Genomic DNA, 18,623 nt, shown 5'->3' with positions numbered 1-18,623 from the left:
CCGAGGCAGAGCGTTGGGTGGCCAAGTTCCGTGCAGGGGCCCTGCACTTCACTCTGGCTGGATGCACGTGGGCCGACTGCCTTTCATCTCTGCTCCGGCCCCGACTCCTGACCCACCTAGTCCCCTGTGTAGCCGCAGCTGTGGCCTTCCCCGTGTTCAAAAGGTGCTTCCTGTCCATCCGGGGACCATCTCGGCCCTTGAGTCTCCTGTTTATGCTGGAAGGTGAGCGGATTCCCCTGGCGGAAGTGTGGGCTTTCCTGGGTCTCTTGCTGCAACGTGCTGGAGAGGGTTTCATGCTATTTAAAGGGGCTTGTGGGGAGGGAAGAGGGGCAGCAATGAATGAATGAGGGACTTGCACACGGCGTGTCACGTACTGTTCAGCTTGAACTAGATCAGTCTCTGTGAGAGCGAAACTGGGCAACGTTTAGGGCTGTGTATTCTGTATGTGTTTTGAGACCGGCCCAGTCTTGGTCATCCTGAGATTGCTCTTTGCCTAGTTCTGTAAGGCCCATAAGTGGGGGGGCCCTGCCCCACTTGCGCTTTGCTCTGACACCATCACCTTCAGTGTTGGAATGATGCTGCCGATGGGCCTGTTGTGAGGGTCACTGCAGTGCATGGGAAACCGATGGGGCACTCCCTCGCAGAAGAGTGCCCCCTGGGCTCTGGCCTCGCTGTCCGTGTCCTTCGCCTCCTCCCTTTCCTGGAAGAAGGCACTTGTGTGTGCAGCTGTGCAGAGCGTTGTGTCATGCAGAGCTCGGGGCTTGATCGGTTCCAGATGTTGCTCTGTGCACAGACTGTGGGAAAACAGGGTCACTGCGTGCACTGAGCCCGCCTCCCACTCCTGCCGGGAGTGCTTGCCGGCTGCTTGGCTCCTCTGCAGGGCCGTTGTTCACCTGCAGACTGATGGTGTGGCCGTTCTGTGCGCACAAGCTTCCTCCGTGTTGCTGGTCTCCCCCTTTCTGTCTTCTTGTGTTTGCTGCTGCCCCAGCTTGGCCCAGCCACTTGACCCCCCCCGCCCCAGGCCCAGCCAATGACTCAGAGCAGGAAACTGGTCCAGGAAAGTTCCGCGTTGTTGTCCTGGAGCCCAGCATCTGCCTCTTGGCACTGGCCGCTCCCGCCCAAGTTTCTCCAGAAGTTTCTTTCTAAATTGGTCCAAGAGTGGGATAGGCCAGCCAGGGCTGCTGTGCTCCTGGATGCTCAGAAAGAAGCCCCGTCCGGGTGGGGGGAGTTATCTGCTGCTGCTGCTGCCGCTGCCACCACCACCACCACGGTGGAAGGCCAAGAGGCAGGCCTGCTCCCCGTTCTCCTGCCTGCCTACCTACCTCCAGGTGGCATCTGAGGGTGGGGTGGAAATCTCTTTGCATGTATTATGTTTATATAGCACCCTCTACAAAGAAGCCCCTGGGTGGTTCGCGATGGCGAGCTATGGGGGGGGAGCCCCTGGTTTCCACCACACATGTGATGGGGTGGCTTGGACAGGCCAGGAGTCCTCAACTTTACATCCTCTGAGGTTGTGGGGAGGACAAAGCCCATCACCCCAGCCAGAGTGGCTGAAGGCCCTTGTGGCTGGGGGGTGGGAGCAGTGACAACCCCTCAGCATCCGGGTGGGCACCATGCCCCAGTGCCCCTTGGCTGCCTGCTGCTGCTGCCCCCTACCAGGGCTTGGCAGCTCCCAGCTGCCATTCAGAGGTAGACTGCTTCCGAATAGGGTAGTTCCATAGAGAGGGCCTGGTTAATAGCCACTGATACGCTCCCGGTCAGCCCCGCGGGATCAGGCCCATCGAGTCCAGCGTCCTGCTCCGCCATGCCCTCTCCCCCGCTGCCGCTCCCCCGCCACTGGTGCTTAGGGGCATCTTGCCTCCGCGGCTGGAGGCCGCCCATAAGCCCCACAGCCACGGAGAGGCCAGTCCTGCAGGGAAGGGGGGCGGGTGTGAACCAGAGTCTGCGATCCAGCGAAAAGTGAGCCGCCGCCGCGGCTGCTGGGCCTGGATGTCCGGCTGGGGAACGTGGAGCGGGCTGCCCGCAGGCCCCTGCCCGGCACACACAGCCTCGCCTCCGGCCTGGGGCGTCCTCCGGCAGCAGCGAGCGACCAGCCTCTGGGAGAAAGAGCCCCGGCAGGCAGGCAGGCAGCAGGCGTCGGCCCCAGGCGGGCAGCCCTTGGCGTGCGCACTGCGCCCCAGTCAGAGAGGCGGGGCGAGCCGAGGGCCAGGCCAGCCCTCGTCGCCCCGTCCCGGCAGGCCGCCGCTGGCTCGTCTCTTGGCTGGCCGGCCCAGCTTGGCGGCGGCGGCACGGCCAGTCTCGGGCGTCGCCTGCCGCTGCTGCTGTCGCCGGCACTGCCGCTCCTGGCAGGTCCTGCGCCGGGCGGCGGCGGCAGCAGCAGCTGCTGAGCCCAGCCTGGCAGCGCCCGAGGCGCGAGCGGCGGCGAACAAAGGCCCGGCCGGAGCGAGCGCGCAGGGACTCCATCCCCGGCTGCCGGCGCTCCTCCCCTCCCCGGGCCAGCCCCCTCCTCCCCTCCCCTCCCTCCCCGGCGCTGAAATAGGAGCCCGGACGCGGCGCGGGGAGACTCGGTGCTCCAGTGCGACGGGCCGGCGGAGCCAGCGGCGCGCAGCGAGGGACAGAGAGAGAGAGAGACCCCCGCAGTGGGCGCGCCCCGTCGGCGCCGCCAGCAGGTACGTCGCTGTCTCTAGGGCCGGGTGAATGCCAAAGAGGGCGCCCCCCCGCCCCCCCACACCTGCACCCAGACAATGGAGCCGAGGAGGGGCCCTTCTCCTAGGGCTGGGGCGGGGGTCTTCGCCCCTCCTCTTCGCCCACCTGCCTGGGCTGCGCAGGAAGCCGCTCCAGAGGACCGGCCGCCCTTTCTTGTCGGGGGAACGGAATAGATGCGCGAGTAATCGCCCCCCCCCCGCCGTCACTGCATCGCATTCCCTTGCTCTTCTCGGGGGCGGCGAGGGGTTGCCTGGATGGCACCTGAAGGCGCACCGGAGGGGCGGAGGGAGGGAGGGAGGGAGGGAGGAGCGAGCCCGCCCCCCCTCCCTCTTGGACGTGGAGCATTCCACACATTTTTGGCATTTCCCGACCCTAATTCCAGCCGCGATCTGAGGCTCCGGGACGCGGGGCGGGTGCCCGGGACGAGGATGGCCTCCCTGCGGGAACTGCTCCAGGAGAGCGGGGGTGGCTGGAAGCCGCCCGCAGACCGCCGCCCTATTATCCTGCTGGTGCTTTCTTTTGAGCTAGCCCCCACTGGTACTCTCAGTATGAGAGGCTGAGTAGTTGTTAAGAGAGTTTCTGAGTGTGTGCAGAGTGTCCCCCCATCCTCACTCAGTGACCACAGCAGGCTCGTCTGGGCTGAGTGCACCAAGTTTCTATCAGGCTCTGTCAGAAAAGGGGAGGGAATAGAGAGCCAGTTTGAGAGCAACAGGTGGGTTTGTGTGAAGCCCCCAGTCTGAGGGAGGCTCAGGGATCCGTGTGATTTCCTCCACCATAGAGGCCACAAGCGGTGGTGGGGCTGATCCTGGTTCCAGGACCTGCTGTGCCCCTGGTGCTTCCAAGGCTGCAGTTGTCCTAGGGGGAGATGGGGAGGTGCCCCACCCACTGGGTAGCCAGGATGGCCCGGTGAGAGGATGCTCCGGCTAGCCCAGGCTCTGCTCTCTTTGAGGTGACTCCCAGGGAAATTCTCTCTCTTTGCTCACCGTGGGGAGCCTGTGGTGGAGGCTGGTTGGTGGCCTGATGTGGGCAGGCGAGGCCTGGCTCTTGGGGAGAATTTCTTCCCATGATGGCCTCTGGCCCCTCACCCCTGGTGCCTTGGTGGGGGCCTTTGGGTCAGGACTGCGTGGCAGCATCAGCAGAGCGGGGGGGGGGGGGCGGGCCAGGCGGCTTCTCTGTGTGCTCTCCTCCCTTTGTTTTCCTGGGAAGAAGGAAGGGGCGCGTGTGTCATTGTCTGAGAGCGGAGATGGGCTTCCCCTGCCGCCCCCGCTGGCCGGCCGCGGGGACTTCCTTTCTGAGCTGTCATCTTCTTGCTGCACAGCCACGGCCCTTGCGGGGCTGGTGGCAACCTTGCAGCCACCGCCGGCACCCCGTCTCTTCTTCTCAGCACTCCTCATTCCAGCCGCTTCAGAGCAGAGCAGAGCAGAGAGCTGTGATCTTCAGACCCGGAGCAAATGTGCCCCTGGAGAGGAGGGAGGCTCGCCAGGGGCCGCTGGCTTCCTTTCCACTGGGCATTCTTGCCTGGGCCCCCTGCCTGCCCTCCTTGTGGAGGGGGGCACAGGCCAAGCAGTCTCTGCCCCTTTTCCGTGGGAGTGGGTGTGGGTGTGGTCTGCTGCCTGTTGCCTGGCAACCAGTGGCCTGGCCTGTCCTCCTCGTTGGTCCTGAGCGGTGGCGGGGGGGGGGAGGAAGGGCGGCTTCCTCCCTGTGACCCTGAGGGGACTCCAAAGGGGTCTCCAAAGGGGTCTTCTGGGGCCAGGCCTGGGCTTGGAGGTGGCACGTTTTTCTCCGGTTGCCTGCAAGCAGCCTCTTGCCTCTGCACGGGGCTTCCTGGGGCCCTTCTTGCCCCATAGGCTTAGTTTGGGGGCTGGTGGACGCCCACCCCACATGCCTTCCACTGCCTGGCCTTGTGAGGAAGGGTCCGCCTTGCTCTGAGTGCTCGGGACCCCTCGCCCTGCTTCCTGTGTGGGGCTTGGGCAGGCAGACCCATCCCCGCCTCCTGGCTCTCCCCCCCCCCCCGGTGGGCGGCCTGGGCTCGGCCTGGCTTGGGAAGAGGGTTTCCGCCGCCTCCTCCTTTCCCAGGCTGCCCGAGGAGGCAGGGGCCCAGAGCGGTCCAGGGGGCCAACAGCCTGCTGGGGCCAAGAGGCCGCGATATACTCACACCCTCCCTCCTGCACTGGGTCCCTTTTCTCACCCCCCCCTTCCTGGCCTGATGGGGGGAGTCCCCACGCCCCGGGCCCACAGGGACCTCCCCTCCAGGCCTGGGCTCGGCCTCGCTGAGCTGACCCTGCGGCATTTGCAGCCACACAAGTGCCTCTTTCTCTGGCAGCCCAGGGAAGAAAGGGGCCTTGTGGCTGGCAAGGTGGGCCGCCTGCCCCCCCCCCCCGCCGGGCCCTCTCCCGGAACAGAGGCCGCTTGTCAGGGCTGGTGACCTGCTGGCGCTCTGGCGGGGGGGGGGGGGCAAGGCAGTTCTGCTGTGCTGAGCAGAGGCCACAACTGGCTGGGGGGGATCTAGAGGTGGGAGAGCTGTGCCGAGCGAGGGAGCGGCTGCCCTGGAGAGGGGCTGGGCCCTTGCTTGCCGCGTCCTACTCTGGGGGATGCAGGCTCCCCAGTCAGGGTGCTGCCGCCTCCCCCCTCCGGGGTGTGTGTGTGTGTCTTGGGGCTGCTGCTGCTGTGCCAGTGCTGGGGCTGCGACTCAAGCCGGGTCCCCGTCAGCTCCCAGGTGGCGTCTGGCAGGGCAGGGCAGGGGCCTGTCGGTGGCCTGCTGGGACCCCCCCCCCCCGGCCAGGCTCCACTCCGCTGCCTCCAGAGAAGGCGGCAGGGATCATCTCCTCTTGTGCCTGTGGGTGCGGCGTGCTGGAGGGTGGGCCAGGTGAACCCCGGTAGGATCACCATCATGGGAGAGGCGGTGGGGTGGCCAGAGCATCCCTTGATGGGCTGCTGATGTGGGGATTGCGGGGCTTGAAGTGCCAGCCGTGCCGAAGGCGCTTGATGGTGTCACAGCCACTTCCAGTCACCATGCCGCAGGTCCCTGCCCCAAGGAGTCTACAGCCTCCTTTTCAGCTGGGGGGAGCAACCAAGGAGGAGCAGGAGCACAGGCTCCCAGTCAGTTGCTGGGCTGAGATGGACTGAGACTTGCAGGCTGTGCTCGTCCCCCAAGACAACGGCGAAGCCTCCCAAGCCCCGAGAAATGCCGCCCGATTTGGTAACGGCTCCGCCTCTGCCCCCTTCTGAATACAGCCGCCGGAGGTCAGAACCAGCGGGATGCTTGAGCTGTGTGTGTCTGGGGGGGGCTTTGCTGGGCTGAACTCTGGATGCCCCTTTTCCCTCCAGGACAGCTGCTGTCATGGAGACCTGTAACCGCAACGTGGCGCGTCCAGCCTGCCGGGTGCAAACACGGATCCAGGTGTGCAAATGCTTCCAGGGGCTGAACTATGGGGAGAGCTGTTGGGGCAGAGGAGCAGCGCAGACCACAGGCACGTCGGAAGCGGCCCGCTGCCCAGCCAGAGCCCCCACTCTGCCTCGCTGGGGGCTCCAGGCCGGAGTCCTTCCCAGCCGTCGCTGGAGACGCTGCTGCCTGGGATGGAACCCGGGGCGCCTGCGGGCCAAGCAGAGGCTCTTTGGCCCTGAGCTCCGGCCCCGTCCAGCGGCAGAGAGAGATTCTGAGCGTCCCAGCAGAGAGTGAGCCGGGCAGGGGAGGAGCAGCCGGGCACCCCAAGCGGGGCGGGGGGCACAGCATGCATTGGGCAGGGATGGCAACTGGCCCTCTCCATCCCCAGGGTCCGCCCAGCGGCTGTTGCTGGGCTCTGTCTTAGATGTCCGTTTCAGATGGCGAGCCCTTTGGGGACCGGGAGCCCTTTGCTTTACTGATATCTGCGTAAACCACTTTGGGCGGAAGAGCAGCATCTCAGCATCCGTGGTGGTCATCCTCTGTGTGCTCCAGCCGGGCCGTCCGCCTTGGTCTGCCCAGGAGGCTCCCGATTACGGGGATCAGCCGCCAATCCCTTTGGGCTAATTGGCTTCTCCGGTCATCCTCTCAGACTGAGCCACAGAGGCGGCCTGAGGCCACCGCAGGGCCCAGCCCGGCCACCCTCCGCGTCCCCCCCCTGCCCCCCCGATGCCCTGGCCCACCCTGTGGTGAGGGTGGAGGGAGGCTGCCCAGCCGTGACCTGCTTCTCCTCTGCCCCACAGAGCAGCCTTCTGGACCTGACGGAGACGGGCCGAGGCCTGAAGGTGCAGGCGGAGAAGCCCCACCTGGTGAGCCTGGGCAGCGGCCGCCTCAGCACGGCCATCACTCTCCTGCCTCTGGAAGAAGGTCAGAGCCCTTTCCTTGGGAGGGGCATTCGGGGGCGGCTCCTGGGACATGTGTGGGCAGGATGCTTTCGGGAGGGAGGGAGGGCAGCCTGTCCCAAGGCCAGGGCCAGCAAAGGCGAGCCTTGGCAGGCCCCATCCCCACCCCACCCCAGAGGCACAGCCATTCTGTGAGCCAGCCCTGCCCCCCCCACCTCCTGGGCTTGCTCTGTGGCTGGAGCAGGGCAGGGGGGCCCAGCCATGCAGCCCCCCACCCCCCAGGAGGCAGAGCTGCCCGCTGACCGGGGCTCTTCTTGCAGGCAAAACGGTGCTGGGCTCCGCCACGGGGGACATTGTGCTCCAGGGCTCTGGGGTGGAAGCCAAGCACTGCTTCATTGAGAACTCCCACGGGACCCTCACGCTGCACCCCTGCGGCAACCCCTGTGCCATAGACGGCCTGGCAGTCACACACCCCACGCGCCTCTCCCAAGGTAAGGGGGTGGGTGTCTGCGTCTGCTTGGGGGAGGTGGGGGGGGGAGGACCCAGACACAAGAACTGTGGTGGGGCCATGGAATGATATGGGGCAGCCCAGCCTCTGAAGGCCCCAAACTGGGCTGGGGTCTGTTGCTCTCAGGTGGGTGAGTCTGGGGTCTGTGGCAGGAGGGGTGCTGCTTATTCCTCTGCCCCTTGACCCACTGGGGTGTGTGTGTGTGTGGTGGGGGGGCCGCCCGGCTTGTAGCCCTTTGGGCTTTGCTTTGGTGATGCTGCGTGTGAGGCAGTCTGGATGGGGCCTTTCTCTGCCAAGCCCCCTCTGCCGTTCCAGCCCTAGGGTGGGGGTCCCCAAGGTGGCTGCAGTGCTGATAGCTCCTGGGGCCCGTGTCCCTCCAGCTCCTTGTGCCTGGCTTCCTGTGGGGAGGGGTGGGCAGTCTCCAGCCAGCGCTTTGGGCACAGCGCACCCCCCAGGGCCCCTCTCTAGTGCAGACCCCACAGCCCTCTGGGGCTTGGGCCGGAGAGGGAAGCCCATCCCTCCTGCCCGTGCCCCCCCCCCCGTGGCCCAGGCGCTGGGTGGCAGTGGCAGGAGCGGCTGGGAGAGGCAGCCGGGCGCCTCTGAGCCGGAGGACGGGGCCGTCAGCTCTGGAAGGCGCTGCGTGGAGTGCCCGTGGCCCCCTCCACCCACGGCCAGCCTGTTTGTTTCTGCAGAGGGCGGCTGGGGCTGTCAGGAGCTGGCTCCAGCTGTGGCCCCGTCACTTGGCAACCCCCCCTGCTTTACGGGGAGGGGGTACAGGCTGGCGGCAGCAGCGCAGCGGGCCCTCTGCTGCCTGGCTCAGCGCGCTTCGCTGGGTCTGCTGGAGGCAAGGAGAGCGGGCAGGGGGCTCGGCAGCATTGCCATCAGGAGTCTGTGGCTCTTTGTCCTTCGGGGGGGGGAGCTCCCTTGGCACTGACCAGAGGAGCAAATGCCAGGAGCGTCAAACCCCCCCCCCCCCGCGCAGGGAGGGAGGCTGGGCCCGGCACTGGCACTGGGCAGAGCCAAGGCGCACGTCCCCTGCCATGCCCACACTGGCGGGCCCTGTCCCTGGGGCAGCCCCTCACTGGCCTTCCCAGCAGGGGGGCAGCTGAGCAGGCAGCTCTGGCCGGGCCCCAGAGGAGAGTCTTTCTGGTGGGCTCCGGAGCTGCCCCGGGAAGAGCCAGAGCCCCCACCCCAACCACGGCTGGACTGCCTCCTCCCGCTTACGGAGCGGCATTGGTGTCGCGGGGAGAGTGCTGGACTCGGACCGGGAGACCCGAGTTCAAATCTCAGTCCCTCCATGCTGAGCAGGATCAGGACTCGCTGCTCCCCCCAACGGGCCTGGGGTGATGGGGCTGCTCCCCCCAGAGGGGACAACGCACGGAATGAGTTAATGAATGGATGCGTCTCTCGTTTAAAACTGGCTGCTGATGAGCAGCAAGCCCGGTCTGGAACGAACCATCCGTCTGAACCAGCAAGCAGCCCACTCCCCGTTCAGGCTGGGTGACAGAATGATGCCCCCCAGGGCGGAAGAGAGGCCCCCCCGTCCCTCCCACAAGCCACAGAAACCGCCCCCCCCCCACAAGCCAGCCCTTGCCTTGCCGCGGCACGAGGCGGAGGGGAGGGGAGGTGCTGGCCGGGGCTCCTGGTCACAGTCAGGGATCCCCAGGTGATGCCAGGATCGTCGCTGGCCATGCTGGGAGTTGCAGCCCGGAGCCCAGCCTCCCCTGCGGCCTCGGAGCCACTAGCCGGTGGCCCCGAAGAGCTGCGGGGTACAAGGCTCGGGCCACTCTCTCTCCCACCCCGCCCCTGCAGGCCGGCCATTCGTCAGGTCGAGCTGCACAGGGAGAGGGGAGCCGCCCCAGCTGCCTCCGTGGCCACCTGCTGCCGGCCAGAGCCCTGAAACGGAGCCCCACAGGGACCCAGGCAGAGGAGCAACCCAGTCATGAAGGCAGGCGCCAACCTACCGGCGCGCCTCTGGCATCCACGGGGCGTGAGCACATGCAGCTCTTGCCCCACATGGCCTTTCAGGGTGTTTGTTTGTTTGTTTGTTTAGTATATTTGTATGCCGCTCTATTAAAACAAAAGGCCCCGGGGGGTTCACAGTATAAAAACCGTTTAAAATAGGATACAAACTCAAAATTCCTTCCCTCCAGCCAGGAAGCCCCAAATGTTCTCTTCCTGTTGCCAGCAGAGGAGGGGCTCCAGGATGGGGGGGGCGTCCATGTTCATTCATTCATTCATTCATTCAATTTCTATATTGCCCTTGGTTTGCACAGAGAATGAATGAATGAATGAATGAGGTGGATCCCACAGGGCTCACAATCTACAAAGCAACATCAGATAGACACCAGCAGCAGCCACTGGAGGGATGCTGTGCTGGGGATGGAGAGGGGCAGCTGCTCTCCCCCTGCTTAATCAAGGGAGCCACCACGTTGAAAGGTGCCTCTTGGCCCAGTCAGCAGGGGATGTTCCCGCGAGGTGGGGTGGGGTGGGGTGGGGGTGGGGTGAGGTCGCTGCTCTCTGATGACCAGCCTCTGCCCGGCCCCCTAAGTTTCCCCATCTTTTTGAGGAAGCTCCTTCTCACAGGCAGCGCAGCAAGTCCTGCCGCAGGGATCGCACGCTCAGATTTTCCACAGACTCCCGGCTTCCGGGCTGAATCACTCTCTCCTTCCCCCCCTGCTCAGGCTCTGGAAAAACCAGCCCTGTGTAGTTTTTGGAAAGACTGTTCCTGTCGCTCCGAGGCCTGCTTGGGCTGACTGAGCGGAGCGCCTTCTCTCCCGGGCGGAGCAGTCCCAGGCACAGGCCTCTCGCCTCAAGCCCCTGCTGCAGCTGGCGGGAGAGAGCGGGACACACACACAGCTGGGCTCCTGGGGGGGGTGGACCCGCGCCCCCCCCACAGGCATGGTGCTGCTCAGCTGTGATCTCACATGTGGGAGGGAAGGAGGCCGCTGGGGGGAGAGAGAGGGAGAGGCTGCTGCTGTGGCCATCCTTCTTCCGGCAGGGTGGCTCTGCTGGTCCCTTTGGGCCAAGGGCCACCGCCTTCCCCACGGGGGTGGTGCCCTCTCGGGATCCTCCTTCCAGGCTCCTTGCAGCCATCTCCGAAATGGCAGCGCGGGAGGCGGGAGGCGGGCCTGGCCCCCGCCACTCGGGGAAGGAGGCAGGGACCTATCCCCTGAAGGAACGCAAACAAAAATCAAGGGCGCTGCGGCAGAAGGAGGGCAGAAGGAGGGCCATCCGTCACAAAGGAGATCCCATCCAGTCCGGGGAGGGAATGCGGGGGGGGGGGGCTTTGCTCCAGGACACACTGCCTCTGGGGCCAGAGAGAACGTGCTCTCTGTACAGGCTCAGAGGCTGCCGTTCTGGGGCATCCACACCTCAGCAGAGAACAAGGACACCTGTGCCCATATCGGGCTCCCGAGATGCAGCTCTTGGGAGGGCCCTTGGGTGCTGTGGGGTCAGCTGCGCTTCTGCCTCGGCCTTCTCCAAGCTTCTCAGGGCAGTGTGCACAGCTCTCTACCTACCAATTGTCCCCGTGGGCAACAGGCCGAGCGGGGAGTCAATGCGAATCAACCCAATACTGGAGTCCTCTGGCCATTGACGCTGTGCATGCACCTGTGTCTGTATGTGTGTATAAGTACATTTGTTTCAGAAGTGAACCTGGGTAGAGAGAGGAAGGGTGCTCCTGTATGCCTCTTGAGCATGAATGTGTGTACAGTGTGCACAGAGTCGACTGCATGGCAGAGGCACATGCAGCCTGAGGGGGGGGGGGGGCGTCTACCAGGCGCAGATTGGACAAATGCCCTGCTGTGACTGGGGCTGGGCTCCCGAACTGCCCGCGAGTTCTCACTGCCCCGGCAGGTCACCGAAGGCCAGATCTGCCCCAAGTGGCTGTTTCCTTGCGCCTGTTTTTTGGAACAAAGGTCCCAGCCCAGCAGCGTTCCAAACGGGCATCACAGCAGGGGTGCTCTTAGCCCTTGGCTTCCAGGCCGAGGTCCGGGGCCCCCACTGCCCCTGGGGGCCCCCACATCCTCCTTAGGCCGTCCCGGGTGGTGTCGTTGCCCAGCCCAGCATGATGATGGTTCTTAATTTGCGGGGGGGGGGAGAGGGGGCCTCTCCAAAGGCCTTTCGGTCCAGGCTCCGAAAGTGCCTACACTCACCTCTGATCACAGCCCCGCCCCCAACAGCGCCCCTGCAGGGTGGGCCGGCCGCGGAGAGTGGTGCGCGCGTGGCTCCTCCTCCTCCTGCCCGCTTCCCTTCCCACGGGGCTCCCTCGCCTCCTGCGCCCGCCCCCTGGTCCCCCGCTCGGCTGCACGCGCGGCGGAGCCAGGAGGAGGAGGAGCAGCCGCCAGCCGGGGCCGGGCTTGGCACCGCCGGGGCGGGGAAGGCAGGCGCGGCCAGGCCGGGATCCGGCGCGGGGAGGTATCCAGGCGGCGGCGGCGGCGGCGGGCAGACCGGTGAGTGTCCCGGGGCGGGCGCCGCTGCCAGCCGGAGGGACGGGCGGCCCTGCCCTCCTCGGCCGCAACAGGCTCTCCGGCCCGGCGTCGCGGCGGCGGCTATTTTTAGGCGCCCCGACCCTCTTCCAGGCAGGCCCGCCGGCCTCCCCTCTCCGCCCCGAGGGCACGCACGGCTGGCTCCCTCTCCGGGCCTCCGGCCGGCGGCGCCATTCTGGGGTCTGGGCCCGCGCTGAGCCGCCCGGAGTTTCTCCCCGCCGAGCCCTGGAGCTCAGTGTGGGGAGGGGGGCCCCGCGGGGTCTGCAGAGCGGGGAGTTGCCGGGCGCCATCGCTGCCCTGCCCCGCGCCGGCCTAGAGGAGAGCGCGGCTGCTGGAGGCTCTTGCCGGGCGAGGGGGGGACGGAGGGGGGGCGCCGGCTCCCGTGCGGAGCCCCTCGTCCGCCCGGCGCTGCGGAGATGAGGCGCGTTGCCCCTTCCCAGCCTCGTCCAGCCTTTGTCAGGGGCGAGGGTTCCTGCTGCTGCCGCCCTTACAGGGTTGTTGTGAGCAAGCTGGTCTTGTGGTCCCCTTCGCTAAGCAGGGCCCGCCCTGGTTGCATCTGAATGGGAGACTAGAAGTGTGAGCACTGCGACAGACCTTCCCCTCAGCAGGGGATGGAGCCGCCGCTCTGGGAAGAGCCTCGAGGTCCCGAGTCCCCTCCCTGGCGGCAGCAGCTCCAAGTTAGGGCTGAGAGAGACTCGTCCTGCCTGCAACCCGGGAGAAGCCGCTGCCAGTCTGGGCAGACAATCCTGAGCGAGATGGATCTCAGCTGCCGCTTGCTGCGCCCGCCCGCCCGTTACAAGTGCTGGCGATCATAGTCTAGGGTGCGCATGAGGACAGGATGGAGCATGGAGGGGCTCAGGCGGCGGGAAGGCCAGCTGGGGAGCAGCTCCGCCGGGAGATTTCGCTCCGGTCGCGGGTGTGTGTGTGTGTGTGTGTGTGGAAGCCGAGAGAGGTTTCTAGGGCAGATTGCTGGGCGACGGGCTGCAGTGCTGGCGGCTGGAGGAGGCCGGGGCCTCAAAGCGCAGCTGGTGACATCCCCTGCCCGCCCCCGCTGCGCACTCCAGCTGCCGCCTTGCCTGTGCAGAGAGCCCCTCCCTGGGCAGGGACGGCCACCTGTTCTTTCTCCAGCACTTTGGCGCACTTCCGCCGCTTCCCAGGGTTGGGGCAGGACAGAGGCCAGGCCCGCCCTCCCAACTGCTGTAAAATGTCCTGGACTCAGAAAGTGGGGCAAGGAGGGGGTCGCACTCTGCCCCTGTCCTCATGTGGGCTGGCAGGTGGTGGCCCCCTGAGCTGGATGGCTCTCCTCAGCTAGAGGGGGGGGCAGCACCCCAGGGTGCGGGCGCCTAGTGGGGGTCTGGCCCTGACGGCCCTTTTCTGGCGAGCCTGTCGGCTCTTTATGCACCCGCCAGGGCAAAGCCGGAGCTCCCTTGGAAAGGCCCAGCAGCAAGCACCAGTGCCCCTGGATGGCATGCACGGGGGGGGGGGGCGGGCATCGGTGACCCCCTCCGTGTGCACAGGAGGGCACCCCTGAGGAGGAGGTGCAGCCTGCCAGCCCAGGGCCAGCTCCGCCTTCAGTGGGGCTGCCCAGGAGGGGGCTGAGCACAGCTGGCCTGTTTTTAGCAGCCTACAATTTCTTTTCTTCCTTTCCAAAATCTCCCGGGCGGCTGGTGCCAACACAGCATCTTTTTGTGATTCAGGAAAGGAATTGGTTGGTCCTGGTTGGCAGCAGAGCGTTCTGGGCGGTGGCCGGGGCTGCCGGGACCAGGCTCTGGGGCCGCCTGGGAATTTGGCGCTGCTGCTGCTGCTGCTCTGTGGTTTGCACAAGCCTGGCATTAGTGGTGGGTCAGGCTCCTCCAGGCTGGGAGGCAGAGCCGGAAATGGGGCCCGCTTGCTCTGCTCCCCCTCCAGAAGGAGCGGCTTCAGCTGCCTGCTTTGTAATACGATCAGAGGGGTGGGGGATTTCTGGTGGAGCACACCCGCCCCCCCCGCCCCCCGCCAGGGCTGGTGTGTGTGTGTGGGGGGGCATGGCTGCTCTGCCCTGGTGTCAGGTGGAGGGCACCCCCAGGGCGTGGCTGGCCAGCATTTCCACACCTCCGGCCACCCCACACGCACACGCCCTGCATTCTGCCCAGGAGCTGCAGGCGGAAGTCGGCTTGCGCTTGTCTGCCAGCCAGAGAGGCTGGAATGTGGCTCCTCGGGGCGCTGAGTTCTGCCGCTCAGCCCCGCCCCAGCCCCCTGCCAAGCCCAGGAGCGCCACACCCCTCTGGGCAGCCCGCCCAGGGCTCTTGCGGGGCTCCGCGGTGCTTGCCACTGGCCTGCAGCCTGCCTGGGCCGAGGTGAACTTTGTGGAGGAGGCCCCGTGCCAGACCTGTTTGCTGCCTCCCAGGCCCTAAGCGGACCTGCAGGCTGCAGCAGCTGGTCACCTCCTGCCTGCGGAGCGGCCCAAGAGCTTTGCCGTGGCGCAAAGCTGGCCTGTCGGCAGAGGCCCAAGTGGAGTCTGTGGGCTCCCTGCTCGTCCCGTTGAGATCCGCTGGCTTATTTGTTGGGAGGGTCGATGTACCGGATTCGTGGCAGCTGACTCCCCAGTTCACTTGGAAGCCACCACTTCTAAAGCCACGGAGAGGCACTGCTGCCGTCGAGGGCCTCCCCCACCCAATGCTCGTGTCTCTCCCACCCACCCACCCCGCCCGCCCCCCAGGATGCATGATCTGCCTGGGCCAGTCGACGTTCCTTCGGTTCAACCACCCGGCGGAGGCCAAGTGGATGAAGAGCATGGTTCCCGGAGGGGGCCGGAGCCCTGCAGCCCAGCACGAACCCAGGCCAGGTAGGAGAGCGGCAAGGTGGGGGCGAGAGGGTTGGGAGGCGCTTCCGGGCTGCGGGCCTTGAGCTGAGGTTCCTGTGCTGGGACCCTGCAGCCTCCTGTCCGCCTGGCCTGGCTCAGCTGCGGGGACCCCTGCTGTGGGCATCCGCGGGGCTGTCAGAAGCAGCACCCCGACCCCCCGGACTGGGCAGCATGCAGCTCCTTCCTTGTAGAAGGACGATGGCCCTTCTCCTGCCCACGCTGGAGCTGGGGATTCCTGTGGCTGCTAGCCCAGCGCCTGGTGGCTGCTAGGAGACCAGAGATTCGGGGCCGGCTCTCTTTCAGAAGAGCTTGCCCATCTCCTTGCGAGGAGTCCTGGGCAGAGAGTGGGTGTGGCCCAGCATGGCGAGGATGCCTCTCAGCAGGGCCCAGCCAGTGGTGCGGTCGGGGGGGGGCAGCCTCTAGCCTGCCCCCTTCGGCAAGGCCTCGCCCCACCACCTCCCCTCCCTCCACAGAGTCGCAGCGCCTGGTGAATGGCAACCAGGAGCCCGCCCAGCCCTCCCGCCACCGGCACAGCGCCCTCGTCAGCTCCATCGAGCGGGACTTGCAGGACATTATGGACTCCCTGGTGCTGGAGGAAGAAGGCAGCCCTGCCAAGCACCTGCCCGGCAGCGCCACCTCCCCGCTCTCCTCCTCCTCCTCCTCCTCCCCCCTGGTCAACGGCAGGGGCGGGCGCTGCCTCCTCTCCCCGCCCCAGAGCCCTGGCGCCATGTCTGTGGGCTCCAGCTACGAGAACACCTCGCCCCCCTTCTCCCCGCTCTCGTCTCCCGCCAGCAGCAGCAGCTGCATGAGCCACTCGCCCGGCAGCCAGGATCCGGCCCCTGCCCTGCCTCCAGTGGTGCCCGTCCGCTCTTCCAGCTACAACCATGCCCTGTTGACGGCGCCCCCCGGCGGGCCTGGCGCGGAGCCCTGCGGCAGCCCTGGGGGCTTGAGCCCCGCGCGGGGGCCCGGGAGCCCGAGGACGGCACGGCGAGCGGTGCGGGACAGCCCCCCGCCCAGTCGCAGGGCTCGGCCTCCGGCGGAGAGTCCCCGTTCCGGCCAGCGGGGCTCCCCGCCGCCTCTGCTGCCCGGCGGCCTCGGCGAGGCTGTGGCTGGGAGCCCCCAGGGGCTGCACCCGGGCAGTCCATGCTCCACCCCCAAGTGCCAGCCTGCCTCGGCGCGGCGGGCCAAGGGGACAGCTCTGCAGGAGAGGCCCCCCAGCCCCTTCCGGGAGGGCAGGGACGTGCCCGCCAGCCCCTCCCGCCAAGGGACGGCGAAAGGCTTCCAGGCCGCAGAAGGGGCTGGGGCGGCGCCTGGCCGGGCACTGCAGCCCCCCGAGAGCCCCCGCCTAGGCAGGCGGACTCTGCCTCCCCCCAGCCCGGTCCTCTCCCGCCGCGCGGCGGCCGGATCTCCCCAGGCCAAAGCCTCCGAGAGCCCCTGTGCCTGGCGGAGGGAGCCCCCCGAGGACCCTCCTGCCCCCGGGGCGGCCTCCTGCCTGCGGAGGGGCCGCAGCCCTTCGCCCACCCTGCTCCTGGGAGAAGCGGCCCGGCGCAGGCCCGGCTGTGGAACAGGCCTGAGCCCCGCCTACAGCCTGGGCTGCCTCAGCCTGCCCTCCGCCTCGCCCCACCAGAGCCCCCGGCTGCGCCGCAAGCTCTCCGGGGACCTGCCGCTGCCGGGGCCCCTGCGGGAGCGCAAGCAGAGCATCTCGGAGCTGGGCGGCGACCAGGGGGGCCTGCTGGAGTACCACCGGCGGCAGCACCAGGAGCGGCTGCGGGAGCAGGAGATGGAGCGGCTGGTGAGTGGCAGCGGGCGGAGGCCGGGGCGGGGGGGGCCCTCTCCCTCGGAGTTCCACGTGGCCCCCACGGGGGGGGGGTCTGTGTGTGGGGGTGGGGTGGGTAAGAGGAGCCCTCCTGGCCAGGGACCCCCAGGCTGTTCCCACGGAGGGGATTGGGGCCCGGCCTGCCGAAGGAGCAGGGCCCGTCTCCCACCAGGGAGGGCGAGATCCGGTCTCCAAGGCATGTGGGTGGGGAGCACCGTGCCCAGAGCGAGGGGGCGGGAGGGGCCCCGGAGCAGGCCCCGCTCTGTGTGGGAGGGAGAGAGGTTGGCCCAGGGGGGCCTGGCTGCACAGCTGCTTATGGGGAAGGGGTGCCTGAGCTGAAGCCCCCAGGCCTGAAACATTCTCTGGGACTTTCCCATCAGGCCCAGACTGAGCATGCTCTGTGCCCCCCACCCCCCCCCCCGGCACTCCCTGCTACATTGTTCCACACTCTGCCTGCCCAGACTTAACTCTTCAGCTTCCAGAAATTCCTCACCCTCCGCCAGCCCCTCCCAAGCAGGCTGCCGTCTCCCTCCCTCCTTACCTGCCCCCCCAGTGCACCCCCCACCTCCCTGGGGATAGCATTGCAAGGCCCCACGTACACTCCCCTTGGCAGGGCATTGGGCCCCTGATGCCAGCAGTCCCATGGGGCCAGGGACAGCCCCCGCTGGGGCTGCTGCTGCTGCCCGCTGAGTCCAGCACAGTCAGCAGGGCGCAGAAATGCTTTGAGCAGCCAGCCTCCAGAGCAAGCAGCCCCAACCCTTTTTAAACAAGCGTGCCCCTTCTGCCACAAATTTCCCATGGAAATATTTTGTGTGTGTGCACACACATGCGCGCTTGCACGCTTAAATGTTGCTAGACAGACTACTCTAGTCTCTAGCTTTTCTCCAGACTACATTACTCATGAGTGCTCCATTGAATTAAATGGGGCAAGTAAATGGGTCCCATTAATTGCAATAAGACTGCTTCATCTGGATGTGCTGCTGTCTGGAGTAGCCGGCCTTGTAACTGTAACATTTACGTGTGTGTGTGTGTGTGTTTGTGCGCATAAAGATACGCATTGAGGTGAGCCCAGGCTACTGGCCCACATCCACACTATGTTACTCATCAGCAAGTAAACTTGGCCCGCTAATTTCAGTGGGGGTGCTCAGTGCTAATGTGCTGAAGCCTGTCTCTGAGGCGGAGGGGAGGGGCGGGGCACACTGAGCTTCAGCACGTAACCAGCCAATCGGGCGCAGAGGAGGCGGGTCTTCACCCTCCTCCCTCCCCTTCTGCAGTGGGTGCATCCCTGAGGCGGAATCGGCTTCAAGCCGGCAGTCCTCAGGTGGGGCGCAAATAGCGCAGCTGCCATGTGGGGAGACAGGAGGGCTTGGAGGACCCCCTAGGAGAACTCGCACCCCCTGTTGGGAGCCCCTGCTCTAGAGCGTCTTTGGATGTTTGGGTCAAGGGGGGGCGGGAAGTTGAGGGGCCTGGCCCTTCTCGGGGTATCTTGGAGCACCCCATGCGAAGGGGCCAGTCCCCCTTGCAGCCTGAGGGGTGCGCGGCCCCACTTGGTGACTGTGCTCCTGCTTGCCGTGGTGAGGCGGGAAAGGGGGAGGTCGTGGGGGTCTATGGAGCTGCCAGCAGGGAGCAAACACATCGCTCCCCATCTTTATTTTCCTTGGGGTCGGGGTCAACCCTTGTCCCTTTCCTACCCATGAGCAAACGCTCATGGTGGCTGACACCCGCCCACTCTAAAGATCACCTTTCCAGAGTAACAGAAGAGACGAAGACCGTCCCCGAGGTCCCTCTGGACTCACAGGGGTGTGGGCAGGGCAGGGCAGGGCAGGGCAGGGCAGGGCGGCGCTTCCTGGGGCTTCCTCCTCCCCCCCCCCGCGCCTCCCGCCTTCACAGCTGCTCGTGGGCACGAGAGCAAAAGGCTTCTTCAGGAAAGAGAGGAGATGGATGGGCACCCTCAAGGGCACGGACCCCGCTGAGGAA

General features: G+C 66.5%; 1 protein-coding gene across 15 annotated transcripts in view; it reads left to right on the top strand.

Moving 5' to 3' along the window:
• The first annotated feature begins 2,282 nt into the window (after positions 1-2,282).
• Positions 2,283-18,623, top strand: part of PHLDB1 (pleckstrin homology like domain family B member 1) — a 29,991-nt gene continuing 13,650 nt past the window's right edge. For 13 of the 15 annotated variants that reach the window (XM_053270021.1, XM_053270020.1, XM_053270014.1 and 10 more), the window contains exons 1-6: positions 2,283-2,669; positions 6,034-6,106; positions 6,892-7,015; positions 7,311-7,481; positions 14,687-14,812; positions 15,304-16,622. In XM_053270021.1, coding sequence (XP_053125996.1) covers positions 6,047-6,106; positions 6,892-7,015; positions 7,311-7,481; positions 14,687-14,812; positions 15,304-16,622 — 1,800 coding nt within the window. In that variant the 5' untranslated portion in view covers positions 2,283-2,669; positions 6,034-6,046. Of the gene's footprint in view, positions 2,670-6,033; positions 6,107-6,891; positions 7,016-7,310; positions 7,482-11,722; positions 11,953-12,661; positions 12,810-14,686; positions 14,813-15,303; positions 16,623-18,623 lie in introns of those variants that run through there. The other 2 variants (XM_053270018.1, XM_053270019.1) reach the window with 2 other exon arrangements.

The sequence above is a fragment of the Hemicordylus capensis genome, chromosome 8, assembly GCF_027244095.1.
Source record: "Hemicordylus capensis ecotype Gifberg chromosome 8, rHemCap1.1.pri, whole genome shotgun sequence".
NCBI lineage: Eukaryota > Metazoa > Chordata > Lepidosauria > Squamata > Cordylidae > Hemicordylus > Hemicordylus capensis.
This window is presented reverse-complemented; position numbering and strand designations above follow the sequence as displayed.